This window comes from Coenobita brevimanus, chromosome 8 (assembly GCF_032717465.1).
Source record: "Coenobita brevimanus isolate Jiangsu-jjx chromosome 8, ASM3271746v2, whole genome shotgun sequence".
NCBI classification, from domain to species: Eukaryota; Metazoa; Arthropoda; class Malacostraca; order Decapoda; family Coenobitidae; genus Coenobita; species Coenobita brevimanus.
In genome coordinates this window covers 10996923-11023416 of record NC_136961.1, presented here as the reverse complement: position 1 = coordinate 11023416, position 26494 = coordinate 10996923, and the positions used below count along the sequence as shown (strand labels likewise).

General features: G+C 41.8%; 1 protein-coding gene across 1 annotated transcript in view; it reads right to left on the bottom strand.

The window, feature by feature from the left end:
* LOC145406512 (organic cation transporter protein-like) overlaps positions 1-26494 on the bottom strand; it is a 169247-nt gene that overhangs the window by 54117 nt on the left and 88636 nt on the right. Inside the window, exons 4-7 of the mRNA XM_080277640.1 lie at positions 21956-22067; positions 18047-18150; positions 17534-17688; positions 3634-3802 (exon numbers count right to left, since the gene is read on the bottom strand). Of these exons, the coding sequence (XP_080133766.1) occupies positions 3634-3802; positions 17534-17688; positions 18047-18150; positions 21956-22067 (540 nt within the window). The remainder of the gene's footprint in view (positions 1-3633; positions 3803-17533; positions 17689-18046; positions 18151-21955; positions 22068-26494) is intronic.

The following is a 26494-nucleotide window of genomic DNA, read 5'->3' as shown; positions in this document are numbered from 1 at the left end:
CTTGGTAGCTGGATCATGTGGTTTAGGGATGGCATAAATAATGGATGACTTCCATGATCCCGAGAGACGCCCTACAAGCCATGAACGATTCAAGAGGTCAAGGATATGAGCCTTCCTGCCCTGGCCGGCGCGAGCCAGGAGGGAGTAGACAAGGCCATCAGAACCTGGAGCTGTATCCTTACTGCGGCTGAAAGTGACTGGATATCATAGGAAGTAGGAAATACAGAGGGAGACAGTTCCAGAGTTGACCTATTGCATTAATGAAGGACTGGGAGTAATGGTTAACTCTTGCATTAGAGAGTTGGACTGAAAAGGGACGAGAGTTTGTTGCTAGACAGGTGATACACCCGTGTCGTAGAGGTGGAGGAATGCAAGCAGACAGTTCAGAGGAGCAGTGACCATTGAAGTAGCAATTGAAAAGAGATAAAGAGGAAACAGTGCGGCAGAGAGACAGAGGTTGAAGGGAGCCAGTAAGAGGAGGACAGTTGATAAGAAGAATATCTTTTGACTCCACCCTATTGAGAAGAACTGTATTTGGGGAGCCTCCCCACACATGAGAGTTGTACTCTAAATAGGGGCGAATAAAACATATATAGTTTTATATAGATTGATCGATAGATAGATAGATAGACAGATAGATAAATAGATAGATAGACAGATAGATAGATAAATAGATAGATAGAGATAGATAAATAGATAGATAGACAGATAGATAAATAGATAGATAGACAGATAGATAGATGAACAAAGATGTCTCCATATTAATTTTTACCAACACTGTCCATTAAACAATATGTTCCTTTTATATTACACTGCGCTGATCTGCAATACCTTTAAAAATTATTATCCACAACTCTTTTTACTGCTGCCTCTATGACATAAGTCCTCTTTACATTGGTAATTCCTGGCAATGCATAGCGTAAAATAATATAAGAAAATATTTGGACACTTTCCTACAATTGTCCTCGTAGGGGGTAATTGATTCTGTAACAAATAAACCATTAAAAAAATGGTCTTCTTTACGCTTGGCCATTTCTGGTCTACAAAAATGACGCCATCACTATGAGCCTTTGATAATTTCATTGCCTTTTCACTTATATGGAACCATGCACCAAGTGATTTGACTGCATCAACAGGTGGCACAGAAACATCAAAACATCTTTGACCATTGAATATATATATATATATATATATATATATATATATATATATATATATATATATATATATATATATATATATATATATATATATATATATATCTGTGGTAGAGTGTGCGTTTCGCACGCTAGTGGACGAGGGTTCGCCTCCCGCCAAAATTTTAAAAATTTTGGGAATCGTTCACCGAGCCACTTGCTACTTTGGCGGACATAAGGGGTGCTGTTGTTGAACCAGTGTCGCATACTAGTATGCTTGCACCCAATCGGCTTAAGGCGGGTCGATTACACTTGGTTCACAGACTACACACACATCCAAAGCCACTACAGTTACACTTAGAAGCACTTCTCACCCTACATACAGTCTCTACCAGACAGCCTAAGCAACTGGGTAGAGATACATTGGCTGTATCGTCCCTGCTTCTGGTATATATATATATATATATATATATATATATATATATATATATATATATATATATATATATATATATATATATATATATATATATATATATATATATATATATATATATATATATATATATATATATATATATATATATATATATATATATATATTTGAGAGTTGAAAAATCATTTTTTTACTTTAGCTCTTATTCAAGCAATGCCTTCGAGTTGTTGCCTCAGGCCCAACTTTAGCTTAAAAGTTGCATAACATGGCGACGATCAGTCCTTCAACTATTGAGTGATTATGGAAATATTGAGGGCGTAACAACTTGTCTATGTAAAAACTAGACTCGGTCTCCCTTATTTATATAAACAAGCTCCCCGCCCCCTCGGCACGTACGAGTACATACACAAAGACGTCCTACAACACGCAAACCGCCAGCCTCCTGGGGGACTCATCCAACCAATAAAACGCCTTTGTCGGCAAGGTACGAACTAGGCCATTTAAATCCAAAAGCAATGAAACGTCGCCTTACCTTCAGAGGATGCCTAGACTATACTGATGGCTATCTATCTACCAAGTTTCATGCCTTTATGACAAATTGTCTGGCCTGTGGCCCTCTTTTGAAGATTTTCGACATGCTGCACTTGGCGAGTGTCACGTGCCACGTGCACTGCCGGGGTGTGAGGAAACCTGTCAAAAACAAATCTTAAACAATGGCGCTATCATATGGTGCAAACCACGCTATGATCGGCCCTGTGGTTGCTGAGATATAAGCTAGTGTTACGGTCGGGTCGGGCCGGGCCTGGTTGCGCAGCTCTTATGTGAGAAAAAGCCACTAATTGACGAGAGACTTGCGAGGGCTCCGTCCTCGCTCGTAAAAACGTGAAAACTTACGCAGACTATACCTACCTACACAGACATTTTCTCTTTCTCTCTCTCTCTCTCTCTCACACACACACACACACACACACACACACACATACATAAATGACACATACAGTAGGGACTGGAAGATCTTCATGTAAACTTTAATTATGTCAGTGTAAATATTTGTATAAAGGAATTTTATAAAGCACAAAGCTATGTGCTTGAGAATACTAACGTGAACACTGAACAGCAGCTGTTGTCAGTAAAAACAATGTTTCCTATGAGGTAGACGAGATGTCAGTAGTGGTAATAGTAGTAGTAATAGTTATTGTAGTTGTTGTTGTTGTTACTGTTGTTGTTGTTGCTGATGTTGGCTTATGCTTATGTGAATCAGAACCCAGGGGGAGGCGGTGGTTCAATAGGTAGAGAGGTGGCGTGCAGTCCTACCGGACCCAGGTTCAAATCCCCGCTGAGGCAGGGAAAGGTTTAAGGATTTGAATTTCATTAAATGAGACTTTGCTGATCCACCTGAAGACCCGCCGACATGTAAAAATACCCCTGCTAATACCAATACAGCAGTCCTGTATGAGACAGCCCTAGCATGTATTCAATATGGACGGTGGGTGTTAGCGCCGAAGTGGTGACATGAAGAGGTGTATGGTATGCAAGAGACTACTGGGCCTTGGGAGCAGGCTGTGAAAGCCTATGCCGAGAGTCGGACACATAAAAAAAGAAGAAAAAAAAAAAGAAACTGGCCACTTCGGCCGGGCACTCTCAGTGATCTTATGTTGAGGTTATGTTGAAGGATCGTCCGTGATGTGAAAGTGAGATGTAAGAGGTTAGTGTGTTGTGGGTTCTGCAGCTGTGCTACAATGAGGGCATAGTGGAATGCTTGTGAATTGCAGTAAGCGTCAGTAATGAAGCAAGGAACGGCGGTGGCCACACAGGAGTCGTGATACGTGTACCTATGACTCTTTAGGAAGGGGAGTTTCTGTGTGAGGAATATCTGACTAGGGCTAATGAAGGACACTGATTGGATCGATGTTCTAGTTGGCTGTGTTGGCTGTGTCTGTGTATATATTTTTGAAGCTTAATGTCTGGTGGAGGAGGATAGGTGTTCTTGAGGCATTCTGTGAAGTGTTGAAAAATTGACATTATGTTTATTACTGAAGGGAAGCGATGAAAGGAACTAACCACAGAAGGGGTATGAAGAGCAGGCCGGGTATGGATACGGCCGTCTGTAGCCACCGCCAGTCCCTTATCAGGTAGGCCCACCCGCTGAACAGCATTGTTGCAAAAGTCCACGTGATGAACTGTGTTACCCCCACCTTCGTCCTCATCTTTACCTCAGTCACTTCCATCACTGACGCAGAGAAAAAAAACAAAGAGTCATAAGAAAAGATGATAACTGCAACGACTGATTGTTCCATATTGGGCAGCTCCTCAATAACACCTCCGAAGATTAAAAAAAAAAAAAATAACAGAGAGAGTAAAGAAGCTTTCCCACAATAAACTGTTCAACTGAACTGACAGGGAAAAGTGAGATATAACATATACGAGGTGCTACCCAAAAGTTTCAGTAATTTGATTATTGTAGGAAAATAAGTTACCTTACCTCCTAGTTCTCACTGTCGCCTTCGAAGTAGTCCCCTTGGGCATGTATACAGTGGTCCAAGCGTTTTTTCCACGAGTCCATGCATCCCTGGAAGGCTTCAGGCTTGATGGTCTTGAGCACCTCGTGTGATTCTGTCTGGATCTCCTCAATCGAGTCCAATCGACTCCCTTTCAGTGGTAATTTCAGCTTGGGAAACAGGAAAAAGTCGCAGGGGGCAAAGTCGGGCGAATAGGGTGGGTGAGGAATGACTACTGTGTCAGTGGAAGCCAGGAACTGCCAGATAACAATTGATGTGTGGGCGGGGGCATTGTCATGATGCAGGACCCAGTCCTTGTTCTTCCACTGTTCTGGATGTTTGCAGGATGTTCTCCCTCAGACATTGCAAAACTTCTCAATAAAACTTTCCGCTGACAGACTGAGTAGGTGGGACGAATTCCTTGTGAACAATCGCTTGGATATCAAGGAAAATGATCAACATCAATTTGACATTGCTGCGCCATTGGTCCGCCATTGTAAAGCCGTCAAACCACCTACACAACACACTACAATAATAAGCAAAGCTCAACAACACATCTGCTCACAGACACGGCCGGGGCCACACTGAAGCACAAAGGGTGCTGCTGACTCCTAGAGCCAAAAGACAAAACTGAAAACTGTTGGCTCCCTTTGTTCAGATTACTGGAACTCTTGGCTAGCACCTGGTATATGGTGTGTGTGTGTGTGTGTGTGTGTGTGTGTGTGTGTGTGTGTGTAAATATATTATATATTTATATATATATATATATATATATATATATATATATATATAGTATATGATGTATATACATATATATATATATATATATATATATATATATATATATATATATATATATATAGATATAAAGTATATGATGTATATACATATATATATATATATATATATATATATATATATATATATATAGATAGATAGATAGATAGATAGATAGATAGACAGATAGAAAGATAGATTGACTGATAGACAGATAGATATATTAGAAGCGAAACCCGGCGTTGCCTGGGTAAAACCCTATGATCGTGCATTACCTGGGACCCTGGATGGCCATTCTTTGTGGGAGCAGACCCTGGGGTTCTCATTTTCTCCTTGGGCCCATTTCCCCAGGGTTATATTCCCTAAGGACCTATTTTTAACATGGACCTACATTCCCACCACTCACCCACCCAGCAACCCTGCCTGCCAATCCCACCAATCCGTCTACCCATCTGATCCGTTGTAGCTAAAAATATTTATAAGGGTAAACAATTAAACGGTAATTGACTACCATTTTTTCACCATGTTTACTTGAGTATTTCCGAATAATTTATAAACTTGGCAATCAGGGGAGCCAATTTAGCTTATGTGATATACACGTTTAAATCGTTTCAATTCGTTGTAAGAAGCCACACCAGTCAGAGCTGTTAAGAGAGTTCTATATGCATCCCTCTTGATCTCCACAGAGGACAGACAGGCAGGATCCAAAGTCTCTCTCTCTCTCTCTCTCTCTCTCCCCCCCCCCCAGAGACATGAAACTCTATGGAAATGCCACGTCGCATTTACCACGTAATATGAGTTATGGATGAATGTTAACAACATTTTTGTAACATGGGGTCGATTGCACTGGGGTTTTAAGATATTCTTTAAGTTGGCGCATATTAGGTACACTGATTCAAATATCATTATGCCGTAATGCACCATTTTGGCTAATTTAAGGTTACAAACAGACAAACAGATGAACAGGATGAGAATTTTAGTATATATATATATATATATATATATATATATATATATATATATATAAAGAGAGAGAGAGAGAGAGAGAGAGAGAGAGAGAGAGAGAGAGATTCTTGGAGGCATACGCGGTTGAAAGCTATGGCAGATTTTCCTTTACTGATTTTCTTTTGTACGGTTTCAATTTCCCATATATATATATATATATATATATATATATATATATATATATATATACATAGAGATAGATAGATTCTTGGAGGCATACATGGTTGAAAGCTATGGCAGATTTTCCTTTACTGATTTTCTTATGTACGGTTTCAATTTCCAATACATTTTTCGGTGGTCTTCCTGGAGTTTCTTTAGGAGTTCCCCTAAGGGCAGGGACGTTTCGGAATTATCTTCTTTCATCTTCAGGCCGCATCTGACAGTTCTGTCGGTTGGTTGGTTTAGATCCGTCCTCCCGGACATCAATTAGGGAGGACAAGGGCAGACAAAGCCCGTCAGGGTAAAAGTAAAAATGGAAATGGGTTAAAAGCACGCGAGGGGGCGGGTAGGAGACAACATCCAATAGAACAGTGGCAGATGCATGTGCAACTATAGCTGCAGCAGTTCCATAATCTCCACCCTTCTGAGTAGGTGTCTGCCCAGGCAGGAATGAACATGGGCAGTTGCAGGACAATTAAGGACAATGCAGCAACGGCCAGTCACTGTGGTCAAGGCAGTGCGAGCATGGCTCAGGGTCTGTGCTGGCCACCTGGCTGCAGCAAGAAAACACCAGATGCAAGCTGTGAATCCGTACGATATGGTAGTTAGGCGTACCCAATGGAACGGAAATAGGCATATAGGGAGTTTCAACAGCATAACAGGTGGCAGAACGGGAGCCCTCGCACACGTAGAACTCATGCTTCTCACGTGAAAGATGTAGGATGGTGTTTGTCACCCTTTGCATGACATGGAAGAGGCTGTGCCCATATGCGGTGCTCCAAGGAGGGAAAGCCACTCCCAGCCCGGAGGTTGACTACGTGCGTCCAAGAAGGTACACCAAGCATCACACACAAAGCAGTATTCTGCAGGACAGCATCACACACAATGCAGTATTCTGCAGGACCTCCAAAGAATGACAGAGTGACTCAAAGACCCCAATAAGGCATATAGTGCCTACTCAACTACGGAGTGAATAGCATGCATGTAGAAGGTCCTTAGGACACAGTATGAGGCACCCAGGTTGCGGCTAGACAGGGCTTTGAGAGGACAGGTGCGGGTAACAGCCCGTTCCCATAAGTAATGAACATGGCTGGCAAACGTCAGATGGCTGTCGAACAATACACCCAGGTATTGGTGACAGCAAACGAGGCAAAGCCAATGATCCACAAGGAAGGGACAGTCTGGGTGACAAAGACCGAAAGGAAGACATTTGGTCTTGTCAAAACTGATTTTAAGGCCAAGTTCACAACATTTGCTGAAAGTGGGAGAACGTAGTTGGTGACTAGGCGCAGAAGTCCCTTCGTGAGAAGACCAGCGCCAAGTCCTCAGCACAACAGAACAAAGTAATGCCATGGCCATAGTTGACTATAAGAAGACCCTCGACCAGCATAATAAATAGGAGTGGACTAAGCACACTTCCCTATCAGATACCATTTATGTGAGGGTAAGTGGGGGATAGTCTACCCTGGTAATGGACACAAGCAACATGGTCAAGGAGAAAGTCCCTCACCCACGAGAGGAGTCTACCACCCACACCCATCGCTGTAAGGGTTACAAGGACTGCAACAGACTTGGAAAGCTCGAACACCTTCTTGAGATCGAGGAAGACAGCCATGCCATGACCACTCCTCAGCTCACCAAGAATGGAGGCCAGGCATTGCAGAGCGCTTCTGCCAGGAAGGTAAGCAAAAAGCCGCGGATGTACCAGGCCCAACCTCCAGGCGAGACGAGAGAGAACAAGCCCCTCAGCAGTCTTAGCCATGCAGCTGAGGAGGAAAATCGGCCTCTTGGTAGCTGGATCATGTGGTTTAGGGATGGCGTAAATAATGGACGTCTTCCACGATCCCGGGAGACGCCCTTCAAGCCATGAATGATTCAAGAGGTCAAGGATATGAGCCTTCCTGCCCTGGCAGGCGCGAGCCAGGAGCGAGTAGACAAGGCCATCAGAACTTGGAGCTGTATCCTTACTGCGGCTGCAAGCGACGGTTCTGTCATGCATGGGTACATATATATGATTTAGGTGAATCAGTTGGAAAGAGGTGAGCGAAGCTGATCAGCTAAACTGATCGCAAACTGACTGCTTCGTTGGCTAATCCTACATGGCGTTTTGATGACAGTACAATTTGGAAATCATCGATTTGTGCGTTTATTGCAAGTTGTTTTGTGATAAAGTAGATTGCCTCTAAAAACAAGAGACGGGAAAAGTCTTCTTCTCTGTCGATTATTTTCGTGTTCTCATCTAGGTCTTTTCATGCTAGGTGGGAGTTGCATAGGGTGGGGAGGTGGTTCTTGATGCCATTCTGTTGGTGACAGGTGAGGTGCCTCATAGTCCGATCTGTGCCATTCCGCTGTATGACTTCACACTCCTCACTGTTACAGTTATGCTGGTAAATGACATGGTCCCGCTGAAGGGGCGTCTTGGTCGCGGAGGGTCAGTTACGAAGCAGAAGGTGGGCTGTTTTCTTTGTTTTGTAGTAGATAATGAGAGAAATGTGTTGTTTTGCGTCTGTAGAAATGTAAGGCTTACAGACCGGAAGCAAAACATTTCCATCATCATCATCATATATATATATATATATATATATATATATATATATATATATATATATATATATATATATAGATAGATAGATAGATAGATAGATATACATATACTATATATATCTATCTATCTATCTATCTATCTATCTATATATATATATATATATATGTAGACCGTACCATCAGTCGAGCAGAGCAGTACTCCCAAGGTGGATGGAAAGCTGATGACAGGGAGAGCTAGAGCTCCAGTTTCATCAGCCCTCGGGACTGAGTCCCGACCATCCCCCTTTGCTGAACTTTTTCAGTGTCTCAGTAACACAGAGAGTAGGCCAGCATGCTCTCCAATACATGTTTCTCTAACTCTTAACACCAAACTAATGCACAGAACAGAAAACACTTCCTTTTCAAAATTTAAAAAAATGCCGTCGAATAACGTAGCCTCGGAGTCCCCGGGGGGGGAGGACCATAAATGTCCGCACCTTCTGCCCGTCTCCCGGTGACGACTCAAGATGCCTGGAACCACTGTCTGACTCTCTTCTTCTTCATTTCTGCAACATTCGTGGCCTTTCCTCTAACTTTCGCTCTGTTGAGCACCACCTCTCCTTCTCTAAACCTCACCTTCTTTTTCTAACTGAGACTCAGCTGTCTGGGGCAACTGACAGCAGAACCTTTTCTGTATCCTCCTACTTTCTCTATACCCATTTCAAAGCCAAAGGTGGATGTTGTGTATATATACGCAACAACATTCTTGCTATCGTGTTCTTGAACTCGATTCTTCTGAATTCTTTACACTCTGGCTTCGGCTTTCCTGTCATTCTCTGACTAGATATATCTGTAGCGATTTACTTATCTTCTAATTCTACTGACTATCAAAAATTCTTTGACTATCTTTCTTCTACGATGGAACACATTCTATCCATTTCTCCTTTCTCTGAAATCTCCATTCTTGGAAATTTCAATGTTCACCACCATCTTTGGCTCTCCTCTCCTTTCACTGATCCACCTGGTGAACAAGCCTACACCTTTTCTATCCTTAATGACCTAGAGCAGCTTGTACAGCACCCTACCCGTATCCCTGACCACCTTGGAGAGAGCTCCAACATACTTTACCTCTTCCTTACAGCTAATCCTTCTCCTTACACTCTTAATCTTTTCTCTCCGTTGAGCTCCTCCGATCACAACCTTATCACCTTAACCTGTCCTATTACTCCGGTATGGTCTGCAGACTCTCCAAAGAAACGTCGTCTATGACACTTTGGAGCTGCGGATTGGGAGGCCCTCAGGCAGTACTTCTTTGATTTTCCCTGGAATGATTATTGCTTCCAAGGCCGGGAGCCATCTGGGTGTGCCTTGCGCATTACGGAGGTTATTCTCTCGGGTATGGAAGCATACATTCCTTTCTCATATCCTTTGACTAATGCACGAAAGCCTTGGTTTAATCATGCTTGTTCTAATGCTGTCCGCAACAAGGAGAGGGCCTACAAAAGGTACCAGAGCCAACCCACCCCTGAATCACATCTTTTATACGTTTCTGCCCGGAATCGTGCTAAGTCTGTTCATCGCTCTGCTAAAAATAATTTCATCCGTACAAAATGCTCTCAACTCTCTAATTCGAATTCTTCCTGCTCTTTCTGGCACCTTGCCAAAAACCTTTCTAACAACATTACCTCATCATCCTTCCCTCCTCTTTTCTCCTCTGATTGCTCAGTAGCTATTTCTTCTACTGATAAAGCAGATCTCTTCGCTCAGACTTTCTCCTCCAATTCCACCTTAGACGATTCCGGTGCTGTTCCTCCATCACTTCCCCCCTCTGACTTCTTCATGGGTGACATTAAAATTTCTTCAGCTGATGTATTCTCTGCCATCACTGGCCTCAATACTAATAAAGCATATGGGCCTGATGGAGTCCCTCCTGTTGTTCTCAAGAACTGCGCATCTGTACTTACACTCTGCCTAGGCAAACTCTTTCGCCACTGTCTATCATTTTGTGCCTTTCCATCTTGCTGGAAGTTTGCTCTCATTCAGCAAGTCCCAAAGAAGGGTGACCATTCCCAACCCTCTAACTATCGTCCAATTGCTCTAACATCCTGTATCTCGAAAGTTTTCGAGTCTGCTCTTAATACAAAAATTTTAATGCATCTTTCCTATCACAACCTTCTTTCTGATCGTCAATATGGGTTCCGTCAGGGATGCTCCACAGGCGATCTTCTCACCTACCTTTCAGACTAATGGTCATCCTCCTTTCGGGACTTTGGCGAAAGCTTTGCCATTGCACTTGACATTTCAAAGGCTTTCGATCGAGTCTGGCATAACTCTTTAATTTCCAAACTGCCCTCTTACGGTTTCTATCCTTCTATCTGTGCCTTCATCTCTAGCTTCCTTTCTGGTCATTCTATAGCCGCTGTTGTAGACGGCCATCGTTCTTCTCCTAGATCTGTTAACAGTGGTGTTCCTCAGGGCTCTGTCCTATCACCAACTCTCTTCCTTTTATTCATCAATGACCTTCTAAGCTGTACATATAACCCTAACCACTCATATGCTGATGACTTCACCCTTCACCTTTCCATTCGATATTCACAACGTCCATCTCTGCAATTACTTCAACAAACAAGGGATGAGGATGATTCATACCTAATGTCTGACTTGGCTCGCATCTCTGCCTGGGGTAAAAATAATCTGGATGTTTTTAATGCATCAAAGACTCAGTTTTTGCACCTATCAACTCGACAAAATCTTCCACAGGTATACCCACTAATGTTTAATAATATTCAGCTTAATCCTGCATCATCGTTGAACATGCTTGGGGTTTCATTTACTCGGGACTTATCTTGCAAAGATCATATTACAACTCTTGTAAAATCTGCTTCCAAGAGATTGGGTGTTCTAAGCTGACTCCATTCCTTGTTTACCCCTGCATAGGTGTTGACTCTATACAGGGGTTTTATCAGCCCCTGCGTGGAGTACAACTCTCATGTGTGGGGAGGTTCCCCACATACAGCTCTTCTCAATAGGTAGGAGTCAAAGGCTTTTCGTCCCATTATCTCTCCTCCTCTTACTGACTCCCTTCAACCTCTGTCTCTTCGACGGACTGTTGCATCTTTATCTCTTTTCTATCACTACTTCAATGGTCACTGTTACTCTGAACTGCCTGCATGGATTCCTCCACCTCTACGATGGGCGCGTAGCACCCGTCTAGCAGCAAACTCTCATTCCTTTTCTGTCCAACTCTCTAATGCAAGAATTAACCGTTACTCCCAGTCCTTCATTTATGCAACAAGTCAACTCTGGAACTGTCTCCCTCTGTCTGTATTTCCCGCTTCCTGTGATCTCCAGTCTTTCAAACGCAGTGTGTCCAGGTATCTCGAAATGAATGGATGTTGAATTTGGCACTCTCTTGTATTTTGTTTTTCTCCTGGAAGGAACAGTTTTGCGGGCTCGTTGCCTTTGGTTCCTTCTTCCTCACATAATATATATATATATATATATATATATATATATATATATATATATATATATATATATATATATATATACATATATATATATATATATTTAACCCATTGGATTCCAGAGTTGCTGGGCGAGGCATTGCACGGGGAGGATACTAAACGTACCGCCGTCAGCCTGTCGGATCGTAGTCGCGAAGCTCATATGTCCCTACTTGGGGGTTCCCTACTTTATTAAGATTTGAAAATTCCCAGTTCTGTCCAGTACTCTGGACACTGGGCTCCAATGGGATATATATATATATATATATATATATATATATATATATATAGCCTCTGTGGTACAGTGGTAGAGTGTGCGTTTCGTACACTGGTGAGGCAGGGTTCGCGCCCCGCCAGGGTGATAAACTTTGTGAGTGTTCACCCGGCCACGTATTGCATTGGCGGACACAAGGGATGCTGTGGTTGAACCAGTGTTGCTTACTATAAAGTATGCTTTCACCCAGTCAGCTTGCACTGGCCGATTACAATTGGTTCACAGACTACACACACATCCAAAGCCACTCCAACACTACAATTACACTTACAAGTACTTCTCATCCTACATAGAATCTCTACCAGACAGCCTAAGCCACTTGGTAGAGATACATTGGCTGTATCGTCCCGACTTCGGTGGGGATAGGCCGGTCCTGCAGTGGATACTCAAACGGCTGATAATATATATATATATATATACATATATCATCATCTAATCCTGCGTTGTTCCACAAGGATTGTACGAGCCCGGTGGTAGGCAAATTGGTCCTGACATTTAAGATGAGAGTGACCAGCCTAACTCAACGCTAAGTGGCATTATGTGAGCAATAAACCCCAACCATCCCTTGGATGTAAATCTGTACAGGCTCAGTCCAGTTGGAGTGCCTTAACCCTGGATAGGTAATGTGGGGTCTCAGAAACCCCAGTCCCCGAAATTTAATTTTTAAAATATGAGCATAAGGTCTACAGATCTGTCCGTCTCATTACCTTCCTGCCTAGTGATGCTCTTCATGGGGATGATGGGGTCATAGCTGTACCTGGCTCTGATTTTGCTCTATAGAGCCATTGGGGTATGTTAGACCCCAGATTACCAATAATGTAACCTAGTTGAGCCCTCTTGTAATTTTTTTATTTTAATTTGCTGTCTTTCTCCTTTTGTATACAGAAGGTCTCAACATCGGTCTACTGCAGACCACCCAAGGAATCATGATATTACTTTTCAATTTTGCAAGATTTAATGTTAAAATTTGTATTCCTAAAATTTAATCATTTTTGTATAAACTTTAAAAAAATATATATTTTTTCAATTAAACTTTATTTTTTCTGGCCCAATTTAAAGATAAGGGGTTGAATTATTAGTGTATTGAAGCATTTTGAAATATCTCGAACGGAAGTATTTTTTTTTTTTTTTTCCGTGGGGTCCGTCAGACCCCACGTTACCTAATATAGTAACATAATCAAGATTACCTATCTGGGGTTAAGAACATAGGAACATAAGAAGAGAGGATAACTTCAGTAGGCCGGTTGGCCCATGCTAGACGGCTCCTAGAAGAGTAACTGAACTACTAGAATGAGATAAGGAAGGCAAAGAAGAAGGCTCTCCCTTGCCCTCCAAACCCTCCAGCCGAAGCCGGGAGGAAAAAGTCAGAAAGATTACCACGCAGTATAGAAAAACTGTGAAGAGAACTGTGAAAGGAGAATAGAGACTATTACAGAGTAACCTGAAGAGGAAAAAGTATGAATTAGTATTGGTTACGAGATTTTTTTTTTAATTATTTTTATACCCACCCCATATTTGTCATATGCTAATCTAGCCTATGCCTGAAACTCTCAATGGAACAGGCAGCAACTACTTTACTAGGTAGCTTATTCCATTCGTCTACTACTCTATTACCAAACCAATTTCTACCTATTTCCTTACTGAAACGTAATTTTTCTAGTTTGAAACTATTACTTCTAGTTCTATTCTGTATGCTCACTTTAAGTACAGTTGACAACAAGATTCCCTGAACACTTCTAGCGACATGTGGAAACCCCATCACGTTTGTTTACTAGAGAGTAGTAGTAGAATTCCATGAATGAAGGGCTGATAACGTGTCGTGGCTGCTGATTGGTCGATTGGAAACCAAGGTGAAAAGTTTCCAATTAAAGAATGCTAGAAAATATTTAGTGCCTTGGATAAACAAAAATAAGCTTAAATAAGTATACAAAGTAAGAGGAATAGTGGTTCAATGCATAGACATTAAATTTTCATCATATATAAATTATCAAGCAGTGATGTAGGAAACAAGGTGAGGAAGCCTAATATCCACGTAGCTGACAACCCTCAACTGTGTTGAAATACTCTGCGATGCATAGAGATAAATGGATCGAGTACTGTCATGAATGCGACATCCCAGTACTTTACTCATTAACTTATTGTCAAAGACAAGAAAGAATATTCGAGTTGCGACGAATTATTGTAATGAATATTACATTACATTTTAGTAGTAATGAACTGAGTTTCGAGTTAATTCCTGTAAATCACCACACGTCTGGCATGAGAGTCCTGACCAACATTATATTCAGCTGCCATACACAGACAACTTCGCATTTCTACTTAATCCTTTGACTTTTAGCTTTTCCCTTAAGTTGAATAAAATTGTATGGTGTTAGCCACAATGATATGCTAACAGACGCTAGTATCAGGGAAACGGTTAATGTTAGACCGTATTCTAACCTTCCGTATATCTATCTTTTCTTCCTCCTACTGCGTCATCTTTAGTTCCCCCCACCTCACCCTCACCTTCCATCTCACCATTCCTCTGCCTCACTCTCACCTATTTTTCCTGCCCACTTCACCCTCACCTTCCATCTCTGCTTCTCTCCACCTAACTCTCACCGTCCATCCTTCCACCCCCTCTATGCACTCCCACCTTCCAAATTTACTTTCGTCTCTCTCACTCTCACCTTCCATTTTTGCTTCCCTCCGCACATTCACCTCCCATCATTTCTTCCCTCTCCCTCACTCTCACATTCCATCTTTCTCCCTTCGGATTGCTTTCATTTTCCATCTTTCCCTCCCCGTCCTCACTCTCACCTTCCATCTTTCCTTCCCATCTTTTCACTCTTACCTTCTATCTTTCCGTTTCTTTTGATCGCGGTTTCCTTCCATCTTTACCTGCTTTATCCCTTATTCACACCAAACATATCCATATATCAGCTCTTTCTTTATACTAAAAATATATACACATCTACAATATATATGTCTGTTCTACCCCTTTATAAATGTCTAACTGCCTTACATACTTAGGTTTTGTTTGGTGTGGAGACAGCTTAGCGATAATTTTTATTTACCACCGTCCCCACTTAACTACATTTATTTTTATTCTCACTCTATCAGCTATCCCCCCAAGTTTCATACACCTTGTTTTCCCAATGTCCAGCCCAGCCATAGCGATGTCCTACCTCAACCCCTGCCCGGTCCCCACTCCTCTGTTACCCCTACTCCCAACCATGATTTCTGCTACTACTGCACTGCATGGTTATTAATCATAATTAGTTTCATTTTCATGACCTACTTAATGTTATATGCCATATCTGTGTGTGTGTGTATGTGTATGTGTGTGTGTGTGTGTGTGTGTGTGTGTGTGTGTGTGTGTGTGTGTGTGTGTGTGTGTGTGTGTGTGTGTGTGTGTAAGAATGCCACCATACAATTAACGTATTACACATAGCCTTTTGTTCGTCATTATAATACAAGGCTCGATCTGGTGTGATGCGTGGCATACAAACCCCTCTCACTACCCCGTCTACAGAATATGATGCCAATTTAGCCTCTACTGTACTACAATACAAAGCTGGAAGTAGGTTGGTCCTCCTTATACCCCCTCTCCCACTATCCTCGAACCTCCCACCACACTAAGTTTACTCTTCCACATCTGGCCAGTGTGTCAGGAAGACTATTCTCATTTTCACTCTGTTCACTTTCTTTGCCATTATAATGATTTTCGACCACCATACAACCGCTCTATTTCTTAAACGCAAATGTAGGATTAAAGGATAAGGACACAGATCAATATTGATTAGATGGGAGTAAAATAATGTCAGGTGTAAAGCCTGGATGTGTGATAACCCAACTCATCTTTCCCTCATGAACAGAATAGTGGGTGATGAAGGAATGATATGGTAACATCTTTGAAACAATTAAATCACAGCATACGATTTGTTACAGAGAGAACTTTTCATTATAAAGAACTTTCGAATTTTCGATGGGGAATTCATAGTTTCGTTGGTTTCATATTATATGAACCCATGTATTTGGTTATACTTTTGCATAAATATTACAGATTTTCAAAAAGTTCACATTTGCGTTGCATATATATATATATATATATATATATATATATATATATATATATATATATATATATATATATATATATATATATATATATATATATATACTGTATATATACAGTAGATAGATAGATAAAAACATATATAATAAAATTTATATTTTATAAATTCAGGTGTTGTCAACAGTAATTCAAACATTGGCTAGAAAAAGTACCATTATGTTGTTATTTACAGTAGATTTATTTTAGTGAAGCTAGTGAGGCTATATAGGAAAGTGTAGTCAAATAGTGTAGTCAAATGGGTACATTACATTGCAACAAAATTTATTCCATATGATTTAACCTTTTACAAAACTGATTAGTCCCGTGTCCAGCTACCATGTTTGTCAATAATATTTTGTAAACGGTCAGGAACAGAGGCGGTTGACGGGAAAAGAAAACGATTTGTCAACATGCGAACACTGCCTGGAAGTTCCCATGGCCGCGGTATCTTGTACAGATTTGTCATACGGCACGGTTCAAGTCAGAAATGAAAATTATTGTAATATTCATTCCCTTTAGTTACGACGTGCCTGGAGATCAATTACCCTAGAATGAATTTTTCACTTTTTTTTTTTCAGACTGACCTATGAAGGGTTAAGAAAAGCGGATTAATTTCTTAATTTACTCCTCACCTTCTTTGTGTATATGTTCCTCTTCTCTGATCTATATCAAAATTTAATCTGCTCTTCGTCCATTATGGGCCACGTCTCTTTGATCCAAAATGACATTTGGAAATTCATTTATTCATCATATACTTGTATGAATTGACTATAGTTCTTATTAACCTCCTATACCTCGTTAGTATGACCAACCCGGTCATGGTTTGCTGTGATAATGATCCTGGAGAGTCACTGGGATGTACTGTTACTGACTTAAGGGATATCACACCTCTTTCTAAGTTATTTCTTTTGCACATTCCTAAGTAATAGTCTAGTATATGGATGCTGACAGTCACAAACATTGAGCTGAAGTTGGCCCTTCTGCAAGCTCTGAGTCTTTGGTTGTGTTTCTCTATTTAGAAGAAATAACTTTCTTCATTCCCTCTTCACACTTTCCCCTCAAGAGAGCAGAAAAAATACTGTAGCTTAAATTCCTACTAACGTTTCTGACACCCCAAAGTTACCTAGAATGTATCCTGTCAGGAGAGATGTTGGGTGCATCATGCCAAGCACAAAGCGTGCCACCAGTATCCAGGGCAGGGAGGGCAGCCAAGCCGACCCCAGAGCCACCACTACGTAGATCACTGTAGATACTGCCAGCACCGCCCACCTCCCAAACCTGCCACACATAACCAAACACCAAGTACAGAAGAAGTTCTCTGGTATTATGAACAACTGACATTTTTTATTAAACAGAGTTTATGTCTGAGTAGTTTATTATCCTATTCAGCCCATTATAACTAATATAAACATTTCCATCTTACTATCTTAACCAAAAACTTCAGCAAGAGATTAAAAATCTAATGTGATGCAAGCAGTGAAAAAATGCTATGGGAAGGTAGGAGATCTACAATTTCATATTTCCCACTCAACTTTGTGAAATAAGTTACAAAAGGATGAATATCTCCACAAAGTTAAGATGAACAAACTACCGCATACGAGTGTGAGTAAAACAGTCATTTCAGAGATGTACTTACTTGTCTGCGAGAAATCCATTGAAGAATGAACCCGGCACCATGCCAAACATGTACATGCTCTGGTAGGTGGCACGCATGAACCGTCTGTCACACACCAGCTGGAACTGTTGGCATGCACACAAACACATCGTAATGAAGGTTATTGCTGCTGTTTCTTTGCTGTGTATACATCAGTAAGAGCCAGTGTGTAAGAGTGGCGTGACCAGCGTGAGGGGGAATTGACATACCCCTAGGTTAGTTAGTCTGTCTTTACCTCACGGAACTGAACCACTTACACAGCTTAGACACTAAGTCATAGTTTTATGAAATATGATTAGCTTTAGTTATGAGCTAGGACTGAATCTTTTGGGGTACTACTCAAACTGACTCTTCAGACTGAACAAGCTTGACCATCAATTTAGCAGAAAAGGTTAAGGATCTCCACCAGGTTCTACAGAAAAAGTACTGCTTGTGTTGGACTCTGCACCATGCTACTAAGTGTAACTAGATGGACACTGGAGGAGAAAATACGTTTACTCTAGCATATCCTTCTGGTAATGTTATATGTTTATTAATTTGTTAGCTCTCCTTTCTTCTCTTGTGTGGAATAGCATTTTACTGTCCTCAAGTATTCGTTAAATTTTGTTATGGATTACTAGCTTATAATTAATTCTAGTTCAGCATTCATGAAGTTTGCAAGAGTCGGCAAAAAACAGCTGTATATTAATTTGCATGTGGAACCTTTGTTTTGTTGTTTTTACTCTGTATACATTTATAAGTAGTGTTAGACGTTTTCACTGTTCTTTTACTTTATAGTTGTTATTTTCATAACTGTTATTTCTTAATTGTTATATAGTTTCATTGTTTAGTATTTTTTGCATTCCCATATCATCTGCATTTGTCAGAGATTTATAACAGAACTGTCGACCTGATCAAGATGCACAGCTTTTGTCACTCATTGTATGTGGTGTTTGTGATATTATTAAACATTGCCTGACATAGTTTTGACTTTGATTATGTTGGAGGATGTGTGTACTTTCATGTGTCCTGAGCCTAGACTTCGTGATGAAGGTATGGAAAATCCTTAAAATTATCTGTTGGCAATGAAATAACTAATGGGAAGCATGACTCTCCGTTCTCAGGGGTTAAGGAAAGCAATGGTCAGTTTTCAGTATGTTAATAGGAAGAATTATAATTATCCATTCTTATTATAGATGAGCAATGTGTGAAGAAGGATGAAAGAGGGGTTGTGGTGGACAGTAAAGATTCGAAGGATGCTTGGAGGGAGCATTACAACCGGGTGCTGAATGAGGAGTCTGACTGGAACAGGGAAGATTTGGAGCCATATGATCCAGATTTTGGTCCATGGCCTTTGATTGATAATCATACCATGAGCATGGCAATCGGCAGCATGCAATTGAGGAAGGCGTTGGATGTGTCGGTGTTACTACCGAGATACTGAAGACCTCAGGAGATATATGAGAGGATTTAATTACTGACTTGATTCGATTATATTTGAGTGTGTTGTTCCCCATGACTGACTGACGAGCGTTACTATAAATGTGCAAAAGGCGAAGGACAATGCTCTGGAAAGATGATATAATAGACGCATAAAACTTTTGACTCAGATTATGAAGGTAGTTGAGACAACCCTAGAAGGTACTTCATGGGAGAGAGTGAATACTCATGAGATGCAGTTTTGATTTATGCCAGGCGAAGGGACCACTGATGCAATATTTTGTGTCAGACGGCTTCAGAAAAATACACGGGAAAGAAGAGAGAGCTGTCCTTTGTTTTTGTGATTTAGAGAAGGCATTTGACACAGATCCTAGTGAGGTGGCGAAGAATGCTTGAGATCGAGGAGTCGCTGGTTAGAATGATTATGGCAATGTAAGAGGATGCTCGCACCCAGGTTAGAGAGAACAGAGGTTTGAGTGGTGAGTTTTCCGTAAATCTTGGGATGCATCAGGGGTCAGTTTGAAGCGTCTTATTGTTTGTCGTGTTGCTTGAATCTCTCTCACGTGACTTGACAGCTGGACTCCAATGGGAGGTGTTTTATTTGTCCCTATTTGGAGTACAACTGTCATATGTGTGGAGTCTCCCCACATACAGCTCTTCTCAATAGGGTGGAGTCAAAGGCTATTCGTCCCATCAACTAACTCTCCTCCTCTTACTAGCTCCCTTCAGCTTCTGTCTCTTCGCCCCACTGCTGCCTCTTTATCTTTTTTCTATCGCTACTTCAATGGTCACTGCTCCTCTGAACTGTCTGCTTGCATCCCTCCACCTCTATGACTGGCGCGTAGCACCCGTCTAGCAACAAACTCTCATCCCTTTTCTATCCAACTCTCTAATGCAAGAGTTAACCGTTACTCCCAGTCCTTCATTTATGCAACAGGTTTACTCTGGAACTGTCTCCCTCTGTCTGTATTTCCTACTTCCTATGATCTCTAGTCTTTCAAACGCAGTGTGTCCAGGCATCTCGAAATGAATGGATATTGAATTTCTCTTTCTCTCTCTCTCTCTCTCTCTCTCTCTTTGGAAGGAAAGTTTTGCGGGCCTAGCCTTTGGTTCCTTCTTCCTCGCATATAAAAAAAAAATCTAATAGCTTTTGTGTTGATCACGAAAAGCGAGAGGGAAGTAGAGGAAAGATTTATTAAATGGGGCGATGGAGTAGGGTACAAGAGTTTGAGAGTAAACGCAGGAAAAAAAAAAAAAAAAAATGATATCTGGTGCTGGTGGCGGTACTGTCAAAAAAGGGGGAGTGTAGCTATACGCAGTTTGCTACAGTGGTGGAGGAAATATCTCATCTTGTGCAGTGCTTGTGATGAATGGGTGCAAAAGAGATGTAGCGTTATTATCAGTAGACTGTGAAACAAGGCTGATTTCGTATGTGCAGTTTGTACGGGAGAGCATTCAGAAACTGAGTGGTTTGACATGACTGACTTTACTGGAGAATCTTTGAGTGTGTGGAAGAGCTTTGTTGTTTGGAGAACATGTTATGTGCTGGAGGTGGGGCTGGAGTTAGCTCTGTGACGAGGGCGAGGAGTGGTTGGAAGAAATTCAGAGAGCTGTTGCATCTCCCGACACTGGGAGGGGCTTCCCTCCGAATTAAGGGGTCCTTGTATGCATCGTGTGTCAGGAGTGTAATGCTGTGCGAGAATGAGTCCTGGATAGTAAAGGAAGAGGATATTCCTAGGCACAAACGTACAGAGGTGAAAGTAATTAGACTGATATGTTATGCATCCTGGATGACCTGGGTGGGGTAGGATTGCAAATGAAGAGTTGAAAGGCATGATAAGTTTTGAATATACTGTATTAGTGTTGTGTTGAAAAGGTTTAGATTGAGATGGACTGGGCATGTGGAGTGGATAGGGAACGACATGTGGGTTCAAAGAAAGAAAGGTATGAACGCTGAGGATAGGGTTGCAAGAGGCATACAAAAAAAAAAAAGACCTGGGACAAGATCATTGAGAGCGACCTCAGGGATTCATGATTGAATATGGAGGCTGCTAGAGATCGAGCAGCATGGAGAGTCGCCATTAGGTGACCAAGGCCGACGCATCCATGCGTGGATGCTAAGTCTTTTATATAGGAAATGACATGACACGAAATGAAACATGTTAATGGCATGCATAATATGCATGCTGAGGAGGTTAATGGGATGGGTTATAATTATCGATTCTTAACTCCTTTATTTCAAAATACATTTTTTTTTTCAATCATCGTCCTGCTGGATACATTTATTCAGCTCTGGGGAAGCTTCTGATGATGCAGGAGATTGAAAGAGATTGTTTCTATCCCCTTCAATGGGAGAGGCGTTATAAGAATTAAATGCAATCTTCTAATTGTGGCAAAAAGAAAAGAAAAGACGTTCTTATGTTGAAGAAATGAAGTTATTGGTGGTCAGTGTAAATATGGGTTGATGCTGACCTCTGAAGTGACCGTGGATGTGAATACGGAGGTGTCAAAATCCCACCGTGTGCACCGCTGCTCCTCCAGGCGGCCTGTTGAGGCGTCCTCAACCATGTAACTGCACGAGTCACTGAGAGAGAAGGGAGAAAGGCAGAGAGAGGGTTTGGTAAGTTAGCACTACTGTTTCCACCCACTTTATGGTAGCACCCCCATCGTAATTCCTTACCAGTCCCTGGACACCCATTATTGCCTACAGGTAATCAAGTATTTCCTCCTCTTCCACTGAAACAGCTAGTAAAGGTCCCTCCCTCTAGATGAAAGGGAGCTGAAACTGCTATAGATTTGCCAGTTCATTGTTCAGGAAAATCAGAATCTGGCAGTAGAATTTCACTGCAGGATTAGAACAGGTAGGAAATCAGCACACCTTAAATCTCCCTGCCCTGTTTCGTCTTTGGATCATACACTGGACTGCCCAGTAGGCTACAATCTTTCTCTACAAAGTAGACCTTCTGGACAGCATTTCATCTCTTTTCGAGATTCATCTCGGAATCATCCATCAATAGGTCCGTCGTACAATGATATGTCTCCCTTCACAAGGAAGTTTATCTTTCACTGCCATGGATGCACTTCGGCATCTTATTTTGGCTAAATTCCGCCAATTATATAAAGCTGAGGAAACTTCTTGGAGTACAGAGGGTTAACAGAGTTAGTTTTCACCCTTTCAGCTGCTGGAATTTCCCTCTGCTGAACAAAACTATCCAATGACAGTCTGCAAAATAACTTAATTTGCTCACATAAGTCTCATACGTTAATGATCAGTCAGAGGAGAAGTGTCTTTATCTGAAATGTAGCATTTAGATAATAACACCAACACTCTAGCCTGGGACAATTTGTAATGTCTGTTAAGTTTAATGTATGTGACTGACGGCATGTATGATTGTTTTCACTATACACCTACCAAACACTTCATAACTTTCTTTTTTTATTTTTTTTTATGTGTCCGACTCTGGGCAGAGGCTTCAGGGCCTATATCTCAGGGGCAGTAGCCTATCCCAAGGCCCAGTAGTCCTCCTACACCTCCACATGTCACCACTTCGGCGCTAATACCCACCGTCCATACTGAATACATGCTAGGGCTGTCTCATACAGGACTGGTGTATTGGTATTAGCGGGGGTATTTTTACGACATGTCGGCGGGTCATCTGGTAGATCAGGAAAGTCTGCCTTTTATGAAATTCAAATCCTTAAACTGTTCTCTGCCCCAGCCGGGATTCGAACCTTGGTCCATCAGGACTGCAGGCCGCATCTCTAAACCAATTTATTGTTATAGTTAACACTTATGGGGACTTGCTTATCAAGTAAAAATAAGGCTAAAGTATGAATGACGGGCAAATATAAGAGAGATAAACTGTGAGTGAATGGTAGTATATGAGTGTGATGGTAAATGTGATTTGTCTTTATTTATTTTTTTTTTTAATAAGTCCAGTTCAGGACATAGGCTTAAAAACCCGTTCACTAGCTCAGCAATTCTTCTACATGCCATATATCTTCACATGTTGTCACTCTGATAACAACAATACCCAACGTCCACAAAGATGACATGCTAGGACTGTCTAAATCAGGACTGATATACTAGTAAAAGTTGGATGTTTTTATGACATGTTGATGAGTATTGTGGAAGATCAGTAAAGTCTATTTTAAAGAAGTTCAGTTAAACGTACTGTTGCCTTCCCCATCCCAGGATTCCAGCTTGTGTCATTTAAGACAACAGACAACCTCTATAATCATTCGCCCACCACCAAGAGGGTTCAGCAGAGCGTGTCATTCTGACGCTGAGTGCAGGACTGTGATTGAGTAAAGCTGAGACAGTGAGTATACTGTGAGCGAGTGTGAGAAAACAAGTGAAGGCAGGTAATTGAATGAAACTAAATGACAGTGTGAGAGGGACTGAATAAATATAATTCGATGAGAGTGAAATGTTATATTCAAAGAGAGAGAGAGAGAGACAGAGACAGAGACAGAGACAGAGACAGAGACAGACAGACAGACAGACAGACAGACAGAGAGCAATTAGGATAAGAAGGCACTTTGTAATATGCAGAGCATAGGGGCAGCGTGTGTAGTCCCTAAGAGCCTTGCCTATACTCGTCCCTTCCAGCTAGCGTCATGTGGTTTTATTCGCTTGAGGGTGAGTCACAGGAGCTTGAGAGTTATTCACCTTAAAAGAACACGCCTTATTTAAGGTTTATGTATGTTTGTGAATGCAGGCCTTGCCCGAATAACTGGATTACACGTGCATAATAAAAGGCAGAGATGCAAGCACGAGGTCAGAGGAAAGCAAGTCACTGCAGATGTCCTTTACTGTAAATAGATCACTTTCCTTTTACTTTTTGTCTCCTTTGTTCCACCAGCGTTTGCTGGAAGAACTGTGTGTGTGTGTGTGTGTGTGTGTGTGTGTGTGTGTGTGTGTGTGTGTGTGTGTGTGTGTGTGTGTGTGTGTGTGTGTGTGTGTGCGCGCGTGCGTGCGTGCGTGCGTGCGTGCGTGCGCGCGCGCCCGAACTATAATTGATGCAGATTTGATTCATCTTTAACCAGTCACGGAGAAATGTTGAGAGTCGGCCAAAGGGTAGGCGCACTGCATTGGGAAACTTGGCACATGGCCAAGTCAACTTGAACAGATATCATGCAATTTCGACCAAACCCGGTGGAAATCTTGAGGGTACAGCCAAGGTCACAAGACAAAGATAAATGTTCGTGTGTTAGACCAAACATTTGGTGCGGGTGTTGCACTCTCTGAGTGGCTTCTTATGATTCTTCTTCCTTTTTGTTTTTACTTTTTTGTCTTTTTTACAATGAGCCCAAATGTATTTTTTGCTTTAATCTTTTTTCCTCCAATCATTTTTGTTCAACATTGGAAAGTCCCCTGGCAGCGGAGAAGTGAACACTTTGACAAGGAAGACGTAGATTTTACTACCGACGTGGAGGGCATAACTGTAGTAGTAGTAGTAGTTATTCCCTGGTTAGTCTGGCCGAACAACCCCGAGTCCCTAAGGAAGGCCACGGCCGAGACCGGGATTTCCCACGGAGCTCTTCTCAAGAAGTGTATGTTGTGATGTTGGCATAGGTGATTGTGTGCAATGCAGTCATCCATAATGTGCTTAATAGTATGGGGTGCTGTGTTGCATCCTGTACAGGCATCAGTGACGGAGTCATCCAGCCTCTTCTGATAACTTAAAAGGGCTGGATGATGCCCACATCTCAGCCTGGCCAGGAGAACCCTGTCCTCACGAGGGAGATAGAATTCAGAAGGGTGGACATCGGGAGGCCGTGCATGCAGCTGTGTGTTGTCTTTAAGTGACTGAATGGAGCGGCGAGTGATTTGAATATGGATATGCTTCTGGAAGCTGGTCTGAGGCGGGCGAGGGGGGAGAGATGACAGTATTCGTGTATGGTATCGTGTGCTGCGTGTTGTTTTGATGTTCCCTGGTGTGTGTGGATGTGCTGCCAAGTATTGTAGTGGATGGTATGGGTTTGTGGAGGCTGCGGCGAGAATTTGGGCTCCTCTTATGTCTAGATGATCCTTGACTTTGAGGACTTTGGTTTCTTGGTGTAGGTGGTCTGTGGGTGTATTAGCGGTGCAGTCTGTGATTATCTTTAGGGCCTTGTTCTGTATAGTCTGTAGAGTGTTGTAGCGTGTTTTAGTAAGGTTAGAAGCCCAAGCAGGGCTTGCATAATTCACCATTGAACGTGTATATTGTTTGTATACTGTGGTGGTGGTTTCTTTGTTGTGTCCAAATGTTGTATGGGCAAGTGACCTCAAGGCACTGAGTCTTGGTGTTATTTTATTTTCAATATTTGTGATGTGTTGTTCAAATGACATTTATGTATTGTATGTTACACCAAGGATTTTGTGTGTGTGTGTGTGTGTGTGTGTGTGTGTGTGTGTGTGTGGTAGGGGAGTGCTGTTTATGGTGAGGTGTGGCATGTGACTCTGTTCTGCTGTCCAGTTTGTGAGAAGGGTTACTTTAGATTTGGCTAGGGTTATTTTGAGCCTGTTTGTGGTGAACCATTCGTGTAGTGTGTTGAGGTAAGGTTGAAGGATGTGTGCAGCTGTGTTTGCATTTTGGTGTGTACATGTAAGTGTTATGTCGTTTGCACAGGAAGCTATGTGTATCTGTGGTGTGTGGGATGTGGGCATGTCGTGCATGTATGGGTTAAAGAGTGTAGAGGACAAAACAGATCCTTGGAGGACACCATTTGTGAAGTTTCTGATGTTCAATGACTGACCGGCAAATGTTACATGTGCACATCTTCATGCTAAGTAGTTTGCCAGCCATCTTTTTGTGTTATTGTGCATGTTTGTGTTAAGTATTTTGTTTGTGAGGTTGTGGCGGGGGATGGCATCAAAAGATTTGTTAACGTCTACTGTGACTAGGAGTGTTCTGTTTGGTGACCTAGCTGAATTCATGCCATCAAAACCTCTCTGTGTAAGGTCTATATGAAGAGTGTTTTTTGAGTGTAGTGGCCTAAATCTAAGTTGCGACGGGGCTAGGGGGG